At 46.7% G+C, this 21,856-nt stretch overlaps 1 protein-coding gene across 1 annotated transcript; it reads left to right on the top strand.

The window, feature by feature from the left end:
• Positions 1-629: 629 nt before the first annotated feature.
• Positions 630-21,461, top strand: LOC142578524 (uncharacterized). The gene is made up of 3 exons (XM_075687901.1): positions 630-708; positions 17,502-17,686; positions 21,038-21,461. The coding sequence occupies exons 1-3, from the start codon at positions 630-632 to the stop codon at positions 21,344-21,346; spliced, it is 573 nt and encodes a 190-aa protein (XP_075544016.1). The 3' UTR covers positions 21,347-21,461.
• The last annotated feature ends 395 nt before the right edge of the window (positions 21,462-21,856 follow it).

Below are 21,856 nucleotides of genomic sequence, written 5' to 3'. Positions count from 1 at the left end.
GTCTTTAGCTTTGGCCGGATCAGAAGTACAGCTCGTCTTTGTGTATAGCGTTCGTCGCCAGCGTTTCCCGGTAAATATTTTGGTGAAGTAGGCTGCTGCTGCGGGAAAGAAGCCTGTTAAGCAGTCAGGGACCTTTTAAAGCGACAGTACATATGAGCTGTTTAACTGAATATGTTTCCTAAAAGAAGCAATCATCTAAGCTCTGAATTCTGAAACCTACATTTGAGCAGTTGGAAGCTCGTGACAAATAACTCGCGAGTGGTTACATCAGAATCCCTCTCTCATCAGCCGAGACAATACACATTTTTATCCCGAGAACCAAGAAACACTGTTTAAATGACACCTGTGGTTTCCTGCAGGAAAAGCTCAGCTGAAAGATGAGCAGAAAAATGACCGCAGCTGAAATCCCAGGGGACCGCGTGAACCGAACGAGTGACGCTGCTAAGCCTTACGCCTGTAGATTGTAAACCGGCGCCGCTGAAGGAGGCTGCCCGTCGTGGTGGACACCGGTCGTGCGCAACAAAGCCGCGGCACGCACCGCTAATCGGAGCTCACGCGCGCGCATCATGCGTGGGCGTGGGTGCGCATAAGAGGCGCAGCCCGGCAACGGGTTCGCCACACGCGGTGCTATGGCGGCTCTCGTGGCAGCCCTGCGGGCGCTCCTCGTGCAGTTCTACGGGCATGGACTCGGCATCTGGCTCGACAAAGGTGAGCCGCAGTCGGAGATTGTAGATGAAAAAAAAAGCCACGCGCGGAAAGATTAAATCCTGGGGTATGCCGGGCCAAAACCGCGATATCATTATGAGGCACGCCTTAGTGGGGCACTCCGGAAGAATATTTACCAGTTGGCGTCCTTTAACTGTCTGCTGGCTGCGCACGTCTTTATTGGCAGCGTTGCATGTGACACCTTATTACACGCGGGTAATAAGTTTTGTGTTGTGTACGGCGGGATCATTGGAACAAATTTAGAAATATTCCTTAGGAATATAACCGAACCCACAACCTTTGCGTGATGCGAAGGTTGTGGGTTCGGTTCCCACCTTCGGCAAGTTGTTTCTTCATCCACTTTAATTTCCAATAATTTATCGCTTCTTTATTTCATTTATTAAGCACAAGTAATTACATTATTTATAACGATTACGTTATTACATAACGAGGGTCTCGAATCCGGCAACATTGATGCCTTCAGGAAGAATATGTGGGTTTATTGACCACCTGCCTTCATCCTAAAAAGATCACATTCTCGTGACGCCTGCGGCAAAAAAGACGTTCCACGTCCGCCGCCAAGGTCTGTGAATGGTGGCACTGGCTAACACTCCCAGGGTTCTACTAGGACACATAAATACCCAAGAAAGTGGATGGCAAAACGGCGCCGCGGTAGCTCCATTCGTAGAGCATCGCACGCGAAATGCGAAGGTTGTGGGTTCGGTTCCCACCTGCGGCGAGTTGTTTTTTCATCCACTTTAATTTCCATTTATTTATCGTTTATTTATTTCATTTATTAAGCACAAGTAATTTCCCCAATGTTGTCCTTGGTGTCAGCTTCTTATGATATGACTATATATATATATGTAATCTCAGGACTGGTTTCGTGTACAAGTACGGGGTTTATGTCACATCGGTAAGCATACAGGTAAACGTACGCATACAAGGCAACAAAGGAAATTTTAACATATAAAGAAAACAAAAGAGCTAGTGTATTCTGGCTAATTAAATTGTCGACAGGTGAGCCTTCAGGGCTGAAGCGAAATCAGCCGAAGACGAGTGTTCCACAACGTCTGTTGGAAGCATGTTCCATTTTCGCACCATTGGTGAAAGAATGAATTTTTAAAGGTATCGGTTCGACAATGAAATTCTCGCAGTTTTTTGGAGTGGTGAGAGTGTGGATTCGTTTGGTGACAGACTGAATACAACCGTTCTCTGTTATTGCTATTTTATTGTGATAGTGTAGATACAGGTACAATAACGGATCAGCATGGCGCCGGGACTGTAAGGAATCCAGTCGAGCCTTTTTTTCCAAAGCACTAGCAGATCCGCACCTGCCGTAGGTATTGTAAATAAATCTGACGATTTCTCTTTGACTACTTTCTAACTGGACAATATTTCCTTTCGTGTGCGGGTCCCACACTATTGACACATATTCTATGATTCGTCGGATAAACGTTTTATATGTCATCAGCTTAATGTGTTGTGGCGCCTGTCGCAGTGTTCGTCTTAGGCTACCCAAGTTTGATTACTGCTTTCTTCCTGATGTAAGAAATGTGCTCGTTCCAATGAAGATCCAAGGTAAATATGACGCCTAAATACTTATAATGTTTTACTTCAGATAATAAATTTCTATTTAAACAGTATTAAAATTGTAATGGTAAGTGCTTTCTAGTCATTCTCATGAGAACTGTTTTTCTGGGGTTAATTTTCATTTGCCGGGTCTCGCACAATTTTTCTATGTGATAAAGAGCTTAATTTAATAGGACCTGGCCGTGCGGGTTATCAATCCTGCGGCAAATTATGCACTCATCTGCGAATAGTCTAATTTTGACGCATACTTGATTAACAATGTCATTTTAAATACCAAGAAAAACAGCTGTCCCCAAACCACCTCCTGTGGAACGCCGGACCATACTATTACAGGCACCGAGCAAACATCTTCTATTGATATTGATTAGAGTGGTATATTGAAATGCCCCGCCATTCGACTTGATGGGCGTTTTGAGCTTTCAGCACGGAAAGCGATCCAGAAAAGGTCCGCCGAACAGGTATCGAAATCGCACCCTTGCACAGAATATGCCTTCTTTGGAGGCCGACGAAAGCTTTAGGTGAAGAGTGCTGGGGAGGCATTCTGAGAGAGCCCACCTAGTGGACATGTCAATTTCGTCTGCTGTTGAAGTGCTGATTGGCTGAGATGAGCTGCACGTGTGCGGCAGCCAGGCACCACAACCAATCAGCACTTCAGCAGCAGACGAAATGGACAAGGTGGACTCTTACAGAATACTTCCCCTGGTCCAATCATTCGAAGCCAAGCCCTTCGGCTAGCGCGTTTGGGACGAAAACAACTAAACAATTATATGGCGGTCGTAGCTCACTACTTTTCACTGGTGGGTGACCAGGTAAAGTCACAAAAATAGCATACGCCAATGGTGGCACATGCAGTGGCATGCGGCGCGTAATGCAAGCCGTAGCGAAAGAAAGAAGGAAAGCAGACGCCCGGGCGGACAGCTCGGGCACGCTCTCTTCGGCGGCTCCCATGTCTTCCGCTCAAAGCAGACGACAAGCAGACGACACGGACGTTCGCTTCAGCAGGCATGCCGTAAAGTTGTGTTTGTTCGCCCTCAAAAATCAAACCGCAGCAGTTTTTGTCGGTGTCTGTTAGAAGGTCGTGATACTAACAGCGTTGCCACACGTAAATTCCCTGCTTTAGAGTTTGCTAGCCTAAGATGGGAGGCACGTGTTTCGTTGAAAACTGCAAAAGCGGGTCCAAGTGTTGAAGCGAAAATGTGAGAATATTCAAGACTGCAAATGATCCTGAATGTCAGCAAGCATGGTCTGCGGCGCGTCTTGGGGACGGCCGTTACCTCACATCGAGAGATTACTTTTGTGATAAGCACTCCACGAGGAACAAGCTGAGACGGGATAAACACTACGGTGAGCTTAGAGGCGAGGTAATCCTCACCTCTGAGATCACCGAGGCTGAGTCCTGCATGTTTCTTCCGTCTCCAGCATTTCTGACACCCCCGAAAAAGAAGCTGACTCACGGGGAAACGTCATCAAATTTCAGTCATGCTACCCTTGAATGATCAAGAATGAGTGTATACGACAAGCCAGGAAGATCGACGGCGGTGAACGTCAGCGATGTTAACACAGCGTGTGAGGACCATGAGCTTGAGGCAAATCAGCTTGGTCACATACTGGAAGAAATTGGAGGCATGTTTGCCTTCGACGAATGCCAGCAGTTTGCCTTACATCCATCCAATCAAAGTCATCGCGTGGATGTGAAACAATAACGCCGCGTACAGCCGGAAGCAACATATCATTTTATTATAGCGGTCATCGAAAAGGATGCGTTTTATTTTTCATTGTGTTCAAGGGTTGAAGCGTAGCATCTATCACTGTAAAAGCTACCAGCGCTAAAGAAACGTGCGTGAGTGCCCTCAGTAAAACTTATGCCAGGCGCACGGCCGAACGCCAGCAACACACGCGACCCGATGCCCTGGCAGCCGAAACAGCGGTAATTTCTTTCTCGGGCGACAGGCAACGCCAGCATGATAGTGGCTCCGCGGGCTTGTGACCTTTACTGGTCCCCGCAAACAGCCGCTCCTAAATTTTTCTTACTTTGTGGCACAGGCACAAAAGTTACGCGTAGCTGCGGCCTGCTGATACAGCGGGCTGCCGCGGGCTGCCGCCATGAGTGCGCTGGCTCGAAGCACGGCGGCTCGCGGAGGATAAGCGGGTTTGGCGCGTGTTTTAGGCGCCAAAACTTGAAATAGTGGCCTCTACGTGCACATCCAAAACCAAGTTTGAACTGCACGCCACGGTGCACGCCACGGTACGCCGCGCTCCACCGTAGCCTTCGCAGTGCAAGTCATTGAAGAAAGAACGGAAGCGCTGCTAGCGTGATGTTTGATTGCAATAACTCCGCTTCTGCTCAAAGCACTCAAGTGGTTGTTGCGGAAAAGTTACTTTTGAAATAGTCTGATGGAAATTCAAGTGAATTTCTCCACTTGGATAAAAAGTGTTTCAGGGCCCCCTTAAGCCGTCACGGTGGGTACCGCAGGTACATTACCAAACTTCTATTGTATTAAGGTTCTCATTTTCACCCGCCATATGAATATTTCGTTTACACGTTCACGTGTAAGGTGTGGCGCGATCTCCTGAACAAATCAGAACTGTAAACATGTATTCAGCACTGCTGTTTTGTGTTCGCTGATCCATTTTATTACGGTAGCAATTAGATACAGTCGAGGGGCACTTCTACCACCGGCGTTGTCGTCGCCGTGAGGTTCCGTACAAAGTTCAAGCGTGATAAAGTCGTCGCCACACGCCGTATCCTGTATGTGTGAGTGAAAGCTTGAGAGGGCAAGCCGGCGAATGCGGGTCAATCGTGCGTGCGCGAGCGAGGAAGCGCAACCTCTCCTGTCGAGCGCGAGGCACGGGCTTGAGGCGAGAGAGTTTTTTTTTTCTCCGGCGGCTGCTGCTTATGGCGCGGCCGTGCTGCTTATGGCGCGGCCGCGGCCGTGCGTATTTTTATTTATTATTTTCCGACAAAACTAAGAGTACCTGCGCACAATGTTATACTTTGCGACTTACATTTCTTGCGTCACATAGCGACAGGCCAATGATGCGCCAAATGCATGCGTCATGCGTCAGACACAAGATGGATTTAGAGTGGGGGCGAAGGCTCGGCGCAAACGCGGTTCAGCGCGATTGCAACATTCCCAGTCTGGGTGGCAAAACACTCATATAAAGAAATATAAAACCACAAACTGGAATACTATGCATGAACAGAAAAGCAATAAATATTTTAGAATCTCTTGTTGCGCCCCCTGTTCATGAGTGTGTGGTGCATTTGCAGCGCGACCTTGTAGGCCTTGTTACGGTTTACGGCCACCTAGGCGGGAGCTTACGAAGCGATTTCTCATCTTCAGATGGTATACAGCAGCGCGATCATAAGACGGGACAAAAGAAGACACACAGAGACACACACAGTGTTGTGTGTGTCCCTGTGTGTCTCCGTTTGTCCCGTCTTTTAATCGCGCTACCGTACACCCCTTGAAGGTGCATTACCAACAAGCCCACATTGCAACCCTCGTGATTTCTTATCGCCAGCCGCCTGCTACGGCGCGCCTGGGAACGTGTATAATTGCAGCATGCCAGTCTGAAAATGCTCCTTTTGCTCAGTGTTTGTCATCTTTGCTCATCGCTTCTCGTCACCGCATAGAGACAGAAATTGAAGAAGAGGGGTTGATTGATTGTTTGAAAACTTTACTGTTCCACCGAAATGAGGTGCCCGCCTCTTACCCTACACGCAAGTGGTGGGGGGAGGGGGGGACGAAGCAGTCCCCGCGCGTTGAGGACGGTGAGTCTTCATGGCCTCAACGGCCAGGCGGATTGCTCGACGCTGGTCTTCTTCAGCCTCACTCTGGAGCAAGGCCTCCCAGGCTTCTCTACTGTAATGTTTCCCTTGGCCCCTGCGGAAGCAGGACATTCCCATATTACATGATCTAGAGTACCCTTCTCCTTAGAAATTTTGCAGAGGGCGTCGTTATACTCCCTCGTCTGAGTTAAGTAGATCCAATAAGGTGATGTATGAATGTTGCCCTGGAGGCGCCGCCAAATGCGAGCGTCCTCCAAAGACAGAGACCGATGCGGAGGCGGGAAGATTCTTCTTTTGGCTTTGTAATGGTCTCCAATTTCCCTGTACGTGATGAAGAATAGGGGACACTTGGCGATAACTGGCTACAGAAAATACGTCACGCTAGTATTAACGCCGACAGTTCGCTGCCGTGAGCATCAAAAAAAAAAGCGAGAGAATGTGAAACGAGCTTAACGTAAATTTTCATTTTTTTTTCATTCTTTCCCGGCAAAAGTAAAAATATCTGCGTTTAAATTAAAATATACTTTGCGGCTTACTCCTGCTGCCTAGCGGCCGGCGAATTGGCAAATGACAAGCCGGGTGCATGCGTCGTTCGTCAGACGCACTGCCGAAGCGAGCGAGACCGGCTGCGTATCTGAGGGTTGGCCTGTTCGGCGACCCGTCTATCTGTTTTTCTATTTTTGGATTTAGCCAGGTTTGGTGTGCTCCTGGCGAATTCTCGCCTTCCTTCTGACATGACGCCACTGCACTATTGGACTACGGCAAGGTGAGAAATATTGTTCAACAGTCTGCGACGAATTTTAAGCAATTAGGCTTATACGGCAGGGGAAGACTTGTGACGCAGTTAGTGAAAAACAGCTCGGCTGTCCTGGCACAGTTAAGTTGAATTAATGACTCGTACTGCGAGATGTTTGCGACGCTTTCTATGAGCCCAACATTATTTTAACTTATTTCGGTAGTTTTTGGGCGCGCTGGTCACGCAGGGCGCTGTGACGCCATTCGGGTGCTCTGAATCTTACTGGGACAAGTTTTGGTGCTTTCTCTAACCCCCAACATTACTGTAAATAATTTCGTTGCTTTTTGGGGTACTTGCCACGCCTGACGTTGTGGGGTGGTTAGCGAAAAGCAGCTCGGCCTTAGTACGCAGTTAAGTTTGGCGCTTTAATGCACTGTGAAGACAAGTTTGTGGCGCTTTCTCTGACGCCCAACGTGGTTGAAAACTAATTTCGGTACTTATTTTGTTACTTATGAGGCACGCTCGCCGCGCCTGGCCTTGTGACACAGCTTGGCTGTGTGGCACAATTTTTTCGCGTGTACTGAATCTTTCTGGGACAAGTTCGTGACGCTTTCTCTGACCCCCAACATGATGGTAATTAATTTGGTTGCATTTTCGGATAATTTTGAGGCACACTCGCCGCACCTGTCGTGACGCAGCGAAAAACAGCTCGGCCATGGTGACAAAGTTAGTTTGGCATGTAGTGAAGCTAACTGCGACCAGTTTGTGACAATTTGATTACCCGCAAAAACTTAAAACTTTCGGTACTCACGCTTGTCGAAAACGCGGCCAGCAATTGCCAAGGTTGATAACACGGGGGTGTTGCTTGCGCCGGCAGAAAGCGCAAAAGATAATACGTAGGAGCTCAAACACCAGGAACTTAAATCAAAAATTCTGTCTTCTGAACGAATGAAGACAGGCTTTGCACCCAGGCATTTGTCGTGAGCGCGAGTAGAAGGAATTTTGCCAGAGTCCAAGATGGTTTGTTTGAAGGCCTGTGTTATGGCCACCTCTGTGTATTGGTAGCGTACTATCGCGCCGATTGTAGCGAAGTTCTTTTGGAAACGCGCAGTAGCCCGTATATTCGTGCTCTTAAAGTGCAGGAAGTAAGGCCTGGGAAGAGGGGAATGCTTTGAAATAGAATGTTTTTTTGGTATGTTTGGTATTGTTTGGGATGAGTCGGGTATTTTCTACGCCATGTACGTAAAAGCGAACTGCTTTTGTTTATAATGCCGCACCTTCATCACTTTTGCACATTTGGCCTCTACACGCATTATTCGTCTGTGTTAATACCAAAATGACACATGCTTGTAATTTGCGTTTTTCAGCTGACATCTTCCGATGGAGCTTCGTATGGGAACTACTGCTACTTACCTGGTGTCACAACGTTGGATGAAAGCACAAAAAGCCTGCAAATAGCATTTATAGAGAATAAAATATTTCCTCATTTCACAAGGCGTATTGCTTCTTTCTGAAATTGCACGTGGGACTTTCGATGAAGGCTTCTAAAGATTGTTTAGAATTATTTTTACGTAATAATAAAACGATTTCACACGAAAACCGCGCGCGGTTGAGCTGTAGAAGCAAAAAGAAAGAACGCGTCGATCAGCGCAGCCAGCGTAACACGTACCAGCTAGCGTTCAAAACGCCCGCGCGCAAAACAAACCGCAAGTATGGTTGAGATATTAACGCCGGCGGCTTGGTGCGCTGCAGTCAATTCGGCCGCTGGGCTCTATGGGACTGTCCGCTCTATGGTCACCGTTGGGTAAGATTTGCACACCGCTGCACCGCTGCAGCAGATTTCTTGTTCCTGGCGTTTCCTCCGCCCTGCTGCCGATGTGAAGTCTTTTTCCATGGTTGTATGGCGTTTCACACGGTTCCTTTGAAACGCTTAGCGCTTCATTTCAAGATTAGCTTGCGGCATGTGAACAAACCATTGAAGAAACGATGCTCCGTGGCACATTGCGACAGCGTGGAGTGTACCGTCGGTGTCTTACTGCACTGCTTCCTCCTTGATTTTCGCAGGTGAGATTTTGTCAGTGTCTTCTGCTCTAGGCATGCGCAATACCCTCCGGTATCTTTTGGTCGGGCAGCTCGCACCTGTTTCATAGCTGTCGCCCTTTCGTGAATACTTGGCTTCATGTTCTTGGGGATATTTATGTAGAGTGCAGGGCACACACTTGCAGTCCTAAGGCGTGCGTAAAAGGCCTACTATTTCTTACTTATACTGAGTTTCGTGCAGCAGACTGTCACCAACGTGAACTTGATACCGGGCTCTCAGGAGCAACTACGTGCCGGCTACTGACTGCAAGGACAGTTTAGACCCAACTGTTCTGCCTGACAGCTCTGAGCACGACATTACTTGATTTTCGAACACCGCGAAGCCAATTTGTGGATCCCCTCGCAACCGGGAGTAACGAAACTCAGCTAAGTGTTTGTGCGCGGTCTTGAGGGTGCCTTGACTGAATACGCTCAGCAGGAGTAATGCCTACCTTCTACATATACAACACCATCAAGGTAATTTTAAAGGCACTTCGCTGCTTCACTCTCGTGACTCTTTCAGCATAGAAAAGCAGCCAGCCGCGTGGCATGAGGACAAGCGTAACCTCACTCTGAGGAGCAGAGGCTTGGCGCGAGCATTTGCTGCCATAGTTCAGATAAAATGTACTGCAATTAGCAGTGGAAGAAATCATGGCGTTTGGAGTACTTGGTATTTATTTCGGTGCAGTTATATAACGTGCATGTTGCAACTTGTCCAGGTGCAAAACATGGGTGCAGTTCCGCCGCAACGTCAACCGGGAGAAGAAGGCGCTATGGCAGCAGCGAGACCTGATGTTTTGTTCCAAGCACTTCGAACCGTCTGCGCATCTGCGTTCAGGATGACTGCGCCACGATGCTTTGCCTACTCGAGGAAGCATTGACGGCATTTTTTTTTAAATCAAAGCTTTAAGATATAGGCCGCTCTTCAAATGCTAACTTGTGTCAAGAAAATACATCTTTTACTTTTTTGCGTACCTGTAAACACTCCAGCGCCCTTCGCGAAAGTAATCATGTACAAAATATTTCGAAATATGTGCCTAACTAATCCCGGTGGTAAAAATAATCTTATATCAATAAATATGTATTTTATGAAGAGTAACGTCATATTTTAACCGCAGGCTGTGGAAGGTGTAGTTGTTTGGAAATTATTAGCCCATGAAGGTACTGAGTTGTATTTTCTCTTGGCAATAATGTTGTAATGTCAGACAACTCCCGTGAACGAAGCAGTGCATGGGCTGTGCACCGTCTTCGAGCGAAACTTCGGCATCAATGCGCCGTGCTGGAGAACCAGGTAAGCAAGGTTGTATGCATACTGGCATACGTCTTTCACAAACGGCAATAACTGGAAGTCAATTGGACTGATTCCTATGATAGCTGCTCTCTCAGGTGAACCCGTTGCCAAGGGGTACATCCACAGTCAGTCGTCCCAGTCGCTGTAACTCTTCCAAGAAAATCAGTGTTATTTCCAATATGCTGGAACAGCGCGATAGGTATGGCTCAGAAATATGCTACAATTCCTAGACTCTGCGCTGTGCAGATTCAGATGGTGCCAGTTCTACGGCCAATCAAGCTCGTTCTCACGCCAGTGGCATGATGATGGTTCAGTGAATGTGTTAATTCAGCTTGTGGGGCTCAGTTATTTGTTGGGTTTATGGATTCACTTTCAGAATTGTGGTGTCAATGTATTTTGTTCTCTCTATCCTGCAGTCACATCTGACCACATGTTTTCAAAACCAAGCTCTGAAGCAACCACTGCATCTCAAGAACCTGACACGGCAGGAGAGATCTCAGCACTGTGAGCGAGTGCTGATCTGTCACCAGGAGCTCCACTCTGCGCTTCGCCTCTTTCTTATGAAGGTTAGTGGTTTGTAAACACTTTCACAATACTGCGCACTTTTTGGTGCTGCAAGATTACATGGAGTTAGAACTAAGCCAGACGCAGCAATCTATTGCTCTTCTGTCAATTCTCTAATCTTCAGGATCTTTCACCAGCCCCATCAACGAAAGGCGGCCTCTTCAGAAATTCTTAACCAAGGTTAGGAGGCTCCGTGACTGCAACAAGAGGCTACAAGGACTGCTGCTTCAAAGCCATCACATGAAGCCTACTGCTGAACTGGTAGAGTCTGCGTGATCATATATCCCTAGCTGTTGCTGCTTTTCTAGAAGCTCAGCTTTTCTAGAATGTCAGCCGGTTTGGCTGCCCAAGGTGCAGCGAAAACAAAGCCTTTGCTTTAGGTCTATACTTCCACAGTCCAAAAGGTTGCAGATATTATAGGACACTCCTAAGACTTCCATCTGTTAGGTCTCTGCAGCTGTGGCCTTCACGCCTACGGCTCAGGGTTGGGTTTTACCCAGAATCTTTCATTTGATCAGCAACCGAGCAGCGTCTTTTCCAAGGCAGGACAAGGCTTTCTCTATGTTATTTGATGAGATGCATGTCGCAAAGGAGCTGTCATATAACCTAGTGACGGGCAGCATTGAAGGCCTTGAAGAGTACAGTGCAGTACAAGGTCGACATCTTGCAGACAACACCCTTGTGTTCATGTATAAAGGAATATGCACGCCGTGAAGCAGCCTGTTGGACATTTCTTTGCAGATAAGGCAGCATCTGCGACTGTTCGGCATGACCGTCTTTTCAAATACCACAAAATGTTGGATGGAGCTAAATTGCAGCCTGTGGCTGTGGTGTGTGATCAGGGGAACAAAATATATATCTATTTTCAAACCTTGAAACCCCTGAAAAGCCTTACTTAAATGTCAATGGTGAACCACTTTTCTTTATTTTCGATCCACCACATTTGCTCAAATCCTTACGTAGCACGTTCTTCAAATACAACTTCATAGTAGGCATTGACACAATTAAAAGTTCATGCATATGACGGGATTTTGATGGGGATCGAGAAATTCGAATTCTCCATTCCCAAGCTGCGTGCCCGGTACTTTAATTTGACTTTTGCTTCCAAGATGTCGGTGAAACTCGCAGCACAAGTATTCAGTGATCATTCCGCTGCTGCATTGTGCACATAGGTAACATTCCAGCAATTGCCAGCAGAGGCTATCTACACGGCCAGATTTGTTGAGAGAATCGACAGGCTCATTGATAGTCTAAATATTTCACAGAAATTGGGAAAGTATCCCTATGTAACTGCAATACTTGCAGGATCTGTGTATAAAGTGTTTTGGAGGAGTGCATCGCAGTTTTCAAGAATATTAAAGTTCTAGGCTGTGCACGGCAGCCTCTTCGCATCCGTGGCTTCTGCCAAACTAGGAGGGCTTTGCTGCTGTTATGGTTTGGCTATGGTTTGGCGTACCTGCTTACCGGACACGTAAACCAGGATGCGCTTGAAAACACCATTGTAATGAACTAGGGTGGTTGCTTGGGCTAGTTGGTAATTCATAATCAAGAATAACGTACAGCGCAAAGGACAAGGACAGCGATAGACGACATACACAGCGCTGTGTAGGTCGTCTATCGCTGTCCTTGTCCTTCGAGCTGTACGTTATTTTTCACCATTGTAATGTTTAGGTCTAAATCTGGAACGAACAGCAACTCTTTTTGCTGGCAGTTTCAGGCGGCATTTATACATGTTTTAGTTAGCAACCTTTGCAAACTGTTGGAAAGCAGCAACTGTGCCGAAAACAAGTCCAGTCTTCCGGCCACTCTCCCAGCTTGTTTTTCTAAATTTACTCCTTTTCTCTGTATACCTACCACATCTTCGCCAGTTGCAGTAGAAGTTATGCCTTATGATTATCCATCTCCATGGTAGAGAATATTGCTAGCGTATAAGTTGACGAATGCCCACAGGTGTGCAGCAGGGTCGCGTAAGTGTGAGCGGAGGCAAGAGAACGCAGCCTTTACCGATCAAAGCAAAGTTCTCTTGTACTCGAGCGTCAAAAAACCTGAAGGTGACTTTGGGAGCCTGTCAGTTCCTTCACCCTCCTGCGACAAGATTTTTGTCGCATCTGCCTCCAATATTGTGGGAAAAGAACATGTAGGGCAAGATCTGTGCTTCTTGCTTCATGCCAAGTTAGAAAAATTGCCAAGTGTGTGGGGTGTTGATGTTTATGATTGTTTGTTTGCCCTGTTCGTCAGGGTGAGACTGGACTGGCTTGGGCGCAGGAAAAAATCTTGGAACTCCACAATGAAACCACTTAACGGAAAGCTACGAAGCAAGCACTGAGGCTCCGCACTTGAAAAGGACGCGATTCGCGAGCTACTGGCTGAAGGTGTGATGTTGAAGCTATGTTCCAGTGTGTGCAACAGATCAATATAGGCTGGTTTAAGGTCTGCAAATGGTTTTACTGGTTCATAGCCTGGTTATATTCTATTTTATTATTTCTTTTGTGTATTTTGCTTTGCTAGGACGTGACATCGTTGCTCACAAGGGTAATGGTTTAACAATGCCGCATATTTCATCCTTCATTACACAATGTCACTCTTTTCCGGTACATTTATCCAATATACAACCTTTTCAAGTGTCCCCTGGGCACTTCTGCACTATTGTCGTATAAAACTCCATCCGATAAATCTAATGCCTCTCAAAGGAGACCCTCCTGGCAATGGATTCAACTGTTTTCCATGATGTTGGGGTCAATCTTTCCTCCTTCCTGCCGCTGCCGTTTCGTGCTGACAGGTATAACTAAATCAACCGCGTATTCATTACTACCATTCAGCACCATTGGCTACAAAGCCACCTTTAAACAGGCTTGCTGCGTCTCCTTCGAGTTTTTAGCAGGATCGTTTGCAGCACAACGAGATGACAGAAAGGAAAACGCAGAGGCGCTTGGGCTTTACCTGTTTATACTGTAACGTACAGTATGGTGATATATGTTTTACTGCCATGCGAATGTCCTTGCATTTTACTGTAAGGTGTACTTCATGTATTGCTTTAGGTGTATTAGAATTGCTCCAAAATACTCTGGTTACCCGCCAGAAGCAGGTCTGGAGGTTGTACGCAGGCTCAGTGTATGGTGTTGTGCCATTGCGTTGAGCAGGTTTGTTGATGCTAAAACTGACTTTAACATTGTCCCGCAGGTGTAAACATACCTGCTATACTCTTTCAGATGAAGGAATGAAATGTGAGGAGTTAATCCCAGTGCCCTATGCTCCATGTGTATCTTGATGCAGCTACTTATTTGATGTCATTTTTGCCTCAATTGAAGCTGTCGTAGCATTGTTTTCTGTACATTTAGATTTGCTACCTGGCAACGTTTGTAGCACTTCAGGCCTTTTTCCTGTCTGCACTGTCACCATTTGGAAGATGTACCAGCATAAACAGTGCTACTGTTCGTGCTGCCTGTGACATGCAATTTATGGTGTGCTTTATAACAGTATTTGTTTGGTTGATGTAATAAACCATGAAATTGAAAATCATGCTGGCTGTACAATCTATCGCGAACTCTGCTCTTGAGCTAGTGCTTCGTAGATTGTATTTTGCTCTACTCAGAGACAAAGTACTTGCACGATTATTTGCGCTACGAATTATGCATGCTTAGCCCTTGTCTGGAAGTGTTGCTGCCTTTCTATGCTGCCTCCTTTGCCAGTCACTTTCAATGGGTACAGAATTGCACATAAGCGCATAAACAAGCGCATAACTAGCAGGAACTCGAGCATATTTTACTAGCAAAGGTTGGCACGCGCTGAAAGACAGCAACGTTCAATACGGGCTCGAAAATGCGGATTCTATAGAAAGACGGCTTTATAACTCGCGCCAAAGCATACGTAAGCGTGACGTCATTCAGCGTCACGCATACATAAGCATGCCCCCTAGCATCCAGGGGCACTGGGGTACCCATGAGCCGCCATTTTTAGGACCAATGGACGTTCTATGGAGCCTTCTCTACCAGTGTACATCTACTTTGTCAGGCACGCAGCCGAAGCGAGCGAGGCTGGCCGCGCATTTCAGCGTTGGCCTCTTCGGCAAGCCTCTGCCTGTTTTTCTTTTTTTTCTTTTTTTGTATTAAGCCCGGCCTTTAGGGCTCCGGGCGTATTCTTGCGCTCCTTCTGCACTTCGACACGGCAACCACTGCACTACTGGACTACGGCATGGTGAGAAATTTTGTTTGACAGTCTGCGGCGCATTTCGAGCCATTAGGCTTACGGCACGGAACCTAGACTTGTGACGCGGCTACCGAAAGACAGCTCAGCGGTCCTTGCGCCGGCAGTTTGAATTAATGGCTCATACTGGGAGGTCTTTGAGACACCTTCTGCATGTCCAACATCATTGTAACTGATTTCCGTGGTTTTGGGAGCGCTCACCGCGCCTGGTGTTGTGATGCACTTAGCGAAAAGCAGTTCGGCCGAGAGACGCAGTTTCATGCTTACAGAACCTTACTAGGACAAGTTCGCGACGCTTTCTCTGACCGCGAGCGTTATTGTAATTTCGTTGCTTATTAGGATACTTTTGAGGCATGTCCGCAGCGCATGGCGTTGTGATGCAGTTAGCGAAAAGCAGCTCGGCCGTGTGATGCATTTAGTTTCGTGTGTACAGAATCTTATAAGAAGAAGTTCACGACGCTTTCTTTGACCCCCAGATTATTGCAATCTTGTTGAATTTTGGCATAACTTTGAAGCACACTCGCCGCTTCTGTCTCGACGCGGCGAGAAACCGCTCGGCCATGTGAGTTTGGTACGTAACGAATCTGAGTAGGAGAAGCTTGTGACCATTTTTAGGGCCCCGCAGCAACAAATACCTTCTTTCGGTACTCACGCTTATCGAAAACGCGATGAGTGATTGCCAAGAGTGATAGCATGGGAGTGTGTTGCTTGCGCCGGCATAATGCGCAATATAGCATATAACGCAGTACAACACTAAGCGCAATATAATCATGAACCAGGAACTTGTTAACTCGAAATTCTGTTTTTTGAACGACTGAAAACAGGCTTTGAACCCAAGCATTTGGCTTGAGTGCGAGCACAAGGAATTCTGCGAGCGTCCAGCATGGTCTGGTTGAGAGCCTGTGTTGTGGCCACCTCTCTGTACACGTAGCCTATTATCGCGTCGGCGGAAGCCAAGTTCTTTTGTAAACGTGCAGTAGCCCGTGTATTTGTGCCCTTAAAATGCAGGAAATAAGGCATGGGGATGAGGGAATGGTTGAAAATTGAATGCTTTCGTGATATGTACGATATTCCATACGATATGTACGAGTCGGGTATTTTCTACTCCATGTATGTAAAAGCGAATTGCTTTTGTTTGTAATGCCGCCCAGACACCTATTTCGCACATTTCGCCTCTACACACATTATTCCTATCAGGTGTTAATACCAAAATTGAACATGCTCGTAATTTACTTTTCTTTTTTCAGCTGACATCGTCTGGTGGAGCTTCGTACGGGAACTACAGCTGCTTTCCTCGTACCACAACATTGGATGAATATACAAAAAGCACGGAACGAGCATTTAAAAAGAATAACAAATAAAATAAACATTTCCTATTTCACAAGGCGTCTTGCATCTGTAAGGATGGAGGCTCCTAAATATCGTTCGCAATCATTTTTACATAATAGTGAAACGATTACGCACCAAGACTGCGCGCTGTTGAGCAGTAAAAATAAAAAAAACATGCACGCCGATCAGCACAGCTGGCGTTCCAGCTAGTACTCAAAACGCGCGGGCTCAAAACTGAAACCGGAAGCTTGGTTCAGGTAATAATGTGGGCGGCTTGGTGCGCTGCAGTCAATTCGGCCGCTGGGCTCTATATCAGAGTATCCGCTGTTGTATCCGTTATAGCGGTACTATTATTGCGGAAACGCTCACTCTGTTTACTGCATTTTTCAAAACTATCATAGCTGCTAAAGATAACAGTGCAATTTCGGTTAAAATATTTCTGGAGTGTCCTAAAACAAGCATCAAAATATTTATTACTTGTGGTCGTTTTATTTCCTTTCGTGTTTGCCTTTTAGTGGTGTTTGCCTGCTTTGTTCCGACACACTCTCTGCTGTTTTTATCCTCACATATTTCACATGCATCGCCTGTTCTTAGTAGACGAGTGACTTACGACAGGATGTGCACTGAGAGAGAGCATGACTTTCGCATCAACAAGCGTGTATGAGAAAGGGTTATGCAGGAGTGACCCTAAAACACGATCTTGGCGTAGAAGAGCACCGCGAAACTGATGTCCATTACATAACACTTGGATTTGTCATTACTTGCAGGACGGCATGAAGAGATGGAAGATATCGCTGGAATCTAATTTTAAAAAATATCGAAGTTCTCTTACTTTTACATACAACAGTTTTTAGCTAAAATAAAGAAAAAATATTGTCTTTTAAGGCTTCCATGGCTATTTTGGGTAGCTGTGCTAGGTTACTTGGAAGAATGGGTCAGGAGGACAAGGAACGCGCCGTTGTCGGTGGCTAGCTTCATGGAGAAACTCGCCAGGTCGTATGCCTAATCAGCAATTTATAAAAAAATTAACGAAAATATGTATATTTCTATAGCCCATTTTTAGGAAAGCGCTCAATGCCCTACCAAGCGCATCCTTCCGATATCTGCCCACATGGACTACCCCAATCTCAGACAAGTAATACAGACGAGAACCTCTTACATACGTTTAACCGATCGTGCGTAGAAAATCGAGTGGTTCTGTCACGCAGGGCTGGGCCACCTCCTTAAGTACCTGCTTGCCGTTTCCCGCATCGCCTACCTGCAGGAAAGGAAAGGCCGTAGGTTTCGGTTTCAGCATCCTGAGAAGCACGACGACGCCGTCAGCAATGGCGCCATCTGCGCGCCGGAAGAGTGGGCGCAGGAGTGCCCACGTCACGCGAAACACCTGGAAAGAGTGAGTGCATTCACTTCCGGAAACTTCTAAAAAAAAAAGAAAGGTCGGCTCATATTAAGGTATTATTAAATAATTTTGGTCACAGCTTTCTTACTCTCCTAAGAACAGCAAACAGTGAAGATATAGCGTCAGTAATAGAGGTCCGCAAGGAAAGTAGCCGTTCGTAACAAACCTCGTATTATTAACTCTTCGTAAATACATTTTATTTATCAACAAGGTATGCGCTGTTATGGTTGTATTGTGCTTGGTATTATGCTGACGGAAGAACGAGAACAAGAAATGAACGTACGTATCGCAAACTACCAACTGGTTTAATTATATACATGGTGATCGAGGTAGGGAAGCAAAATATAAGAAATGACAAGGGTCAGAGGGTGCGTTGGGCCCTAGCAGCAGCGTTCACCTGCACCAGATGGCCCCTCGCAAACACGACCTCGATCAGCTTCGATGATCGTGATGGGCAGAGTGGTTACGCGCTTCTTTCTTTTTTTCTTTTGCTATCGCGAGCGCTTCCCGTATTTCTCACTCTGCCTTATGGCGTTTTTCACTGGTCGATCTGGAGCGGCCGCCGAAATCCTCGACGAGCGCTCGGGTTTCACAAATTCGAAACGGCCAGCGGAGCGCAAAAACGCTCCGCGGGGGCTCACACAGGAAGTGTGCGTACACGTCGCACAAACCGGTTCCCGAAACCTTTATCCACTTCGACTCTGTACGTTTCCACGACAACCAGACTCGCCATCCTCCGTGCGCAATTTGACCGCGGCAGTCGCAGAGTCCGTCATTTCCATGTTGCGCCCGCAAAGATTGTGCGTGGAGAACATGCATAGAAGGCTTCGTACAGTACCTGCGTCACCTCGTAATCGCTGTCGTCCGAGCTCTCATCGCTAAACGCGAGCTCTGAAGCAGCGCCGAACGCAGCCATTTTGCGAAGCAACACAATGCTGTGCGTACAAACCGATTTCGCTTGAAGACGGAAGTGACGCTGGCTATTTCCGCCTCAATCCGCGCCTCGGCGGCGGAGCAAGTGAGAGCGACTCGGCGCGGAGCGAGTAGATCCGAAACGAGCAGTGGAACGCGCGAACCCGCTCCAGATCGAGCAGTGAAATTCGGATTCCTTTCCGCGGAGCAAGAAATCCTGCTCCAAATCGACCAGTGAAAAACGCCATTAGTTTTTGCTGTGCCGTCGACTTTGGCGCTATCTAGTTGCAGCTTGCTCATCGAAGTTGCTCATGGATGCTGACGTTGACTTTGCCAGGGCCAACGGGTGCCGGTGAACGCTGCTGCTCCGGCACCCGTTTCAGGACGTCTTACGCGTCAGGACGTCTTACCCTTGTCATTTCTTATATATCCCCCCCCTTTAATTTGCATGTATCTAAGCGTGTCTTATAAAAGTATTAAACCAGTTTGTAGTTCGCGCTACCTACGGCCATTTCTTTTTCTAGTTCTTCCCCGTCAGTATAATACTATAAGGGCTACAGAATCATGAATGTCTACCAGCTAGCCCCATTCATTGCTTTGCCAAACATATGTGCGAGGCTGTGTTGCAGCAGAAGCTCGATGTGGGCGAGCTGGTTTAACATACTTGAAGAGAAGCAGCGCTACAAAACGCGAACTAAAAGAAGAACATGTACAACGGACAGGCGCTAACTAAATAACAGGAGCCTCTCCGTCCTACGTGTTCTTCTTTTAGTCCGCGTCTTTGTAACGCTGTTTTCTTCAACCATCTGTGTTAACGTTCTTCACTTCCATTCAGATTACGCTTTCGTGCGTAAAATGATTTACTTCCTCCTTCTATGCGCTATCACCATTACCCACCTGTGCATCTTACAAACGTTATGTTATTCTTCGTTTAACAGCGAACCTTACATGTTTCCGGCCCTGTCCGCATACTATTTTGCCGCACTGGTCATATTTGCAAAGTTGCGCGTCCCCATGCCCATGCGCTGATATATTTCTTTATTTTTTTGTCGAGCAGGACTGGAACGGCGTTCCCCTGCTCATTACCGCCATCACCTGCCGATCGTCGTTTCTAACTGCTGCAACTCTCAACTTATTTATTTAATGAATGTTAGCGATATGTGGTTCATTCCCTGTATGTTGTCACGTAGTAGGGACGGCGAAGAAAATACCAAATCTGTGCATGACAAAACTAGCGTTTTATTGGGCGGGCCTGTAAATTCAGAACAAGCTACACACAAAGAACAACAATAACGATGAACAAACTCGGCGATCACCGGAAACATGATCTGCCGGTCAAGTGCGTGAGCTTTTATACATGAGGCATCGAAGATTCCAGTATAATCGCTGGTGCCCGCGTGTCATGCAGAAAGTACTGCAGAATTAACGTCGCGCATACATGCAATCATATTACACAAGCTTCGGTGACAGCAGAAAACGCATAGAGCCATCGATAACATTCCAGTAGGTTCCATTCATGCAGGTGCGTCTCGTGCTGAGCGGTAATTGAAGTTGTTAGTGAGTGAAATGCAGTGAAATTCCCGAGAAAAGGATAATTAAACACACGTGTCAGTATTTCGCGCCATGTTATACCCTCATTTTAAGGGGGTCCCTAAAGTATTAACATGAAATGAAATGAAATAATCTCTAAACCGCTTATTTAACAGATTTTGGAATAAAAACATAAGTCAACGTAGTTGCTTACAAAATGAGAGAAACGCAAATTATTCGAAGTTACATTCGGAGTGCCACAGACGTTTTAAGCGATAAACGCACACGTTTTGTGACATGCTAGTATCAAAAGCTATAAACCATTGCAACGTTGGTCGCAGAGGGATTATCAGTAGCTGACGCTTAAGAGAATCTGTCTTTGTTAGGCCCTTGACGAAAATAAGTCACTTTATTGAAACGTTGGGTGCAGCAGAGGTATTCCTTGTTTGTTGGCCATGAAATTTTCATCTTTACGTGAACCATGGTCCTGTGTGTATACCTCAAAACCTTTGTTTCTTACCGAAACGAGAAGCAATTTCAGGAAATCATAAATTACTCTGAATTAATATGGCTAGGGCTCTATGGATCGGCAATGTGGTCAATACAATGACAGTGAGCCTAGAAAAAATAAAGCAGTTTAGAAAAAGTTATTTGCCAACCTCACTGTGAGCATACAGTGCGTCCACATTGTGACGTATCGCAACGCTCATAAAGCCCATGCATCTGCCTTTGCACAAAGTAAAGCTCGAAAATGTGCAGGTTGTTTTAATTAGAAAAGTGTTGCACTACAATAGGCGAATGATTTACAGTCATTATCGCAATTACTTGAAATTACGACTTTACTGAGATTTTGCTAATGCTGGCAGGATAACGCGCTCTCCGGTCGTGCTGTTCTATGCCCAGTTGGAGGACAGCCTGCTGCTATACGGCGTGAACTGCGAAGGCGACCGCCTCGTGCTTAACGTCTCGCGTCTCAAGAACCACGTGGCCCACCTGTGGCTGGCACTGTACACAGCCGCCGACAGGTCCCGCTACTCGCTGCCGGCCACCTTCACTTTAGACCGCAGCGAGGGCGCCTGCTTCGCCGCGGCAGGGCTTCGGCTCCAGTGCCTGGCGCCCAACCGCCGGTGGAGAGTCGCATTCAACGGACTCCTCAGGTCAGCTCCGTCGCCGGGAATGCTGGCAAGAGGAGGAGTGTGTAGCCACAGTTAGGCGATGTCTGCGAGATCGAACGACGGAAGCCTCACAGAGTATGCAAGCAGGGGATGCTGGCGAGCCAGTAAGCGGCGACAGGATATGTCATTGCCGCAGCGTGGTTACTGAAGAAAGCGCTAGTCTTTTGACTTACGTAAAAGCTCAAGTTTCCAATGCTTTTTCATTCGGAGGCGTTTTCTCGAAGAAACGCTGTCTGACTTATTTTGCATGTGTAATTCCTTCCTTGGAAATAACAAATGCCCAAAACTAAAGGTTCCTTGCAGCTTTTCTTTTTTTTTTTCTGCTCGTGGACAAACTTTTTTGTTCTCTCGTCTTGCTCACTTGAGCTTGCCTTTATGCAATTTGTGCGTGAGGCCGATTGAAATAGCTTATGGAAGGGGCAGACAGTGTCTTCCACCAGACAGCAGGATGCAAATTTTTGAGAAACACACATTGATTTGCTTTGTATATTCATGCTCCTCTCGGATGGAAGATATTTTTGTCGCTTTCATACATTTTTTCATCACT

Source organism: Dermacentor variabilis, chromosome 4, assembly GCF_050947875.1.
Source record: "Dermacentor variabilis isolate Ectoservices chromosome 4, ASM5094787v1, whole genome shotgun sequence".
Classification (NCBI taxonomy): domain Eukaryota; kingdom Metazoa; phylum Arthropoda; class Arachnida; order Ixodida; family Ixodidae; genus Dermacentor; species Dermacentor variabilis.
This window is presented reverse-complemented; position numbering and strand designations above follow the sequence as displayed.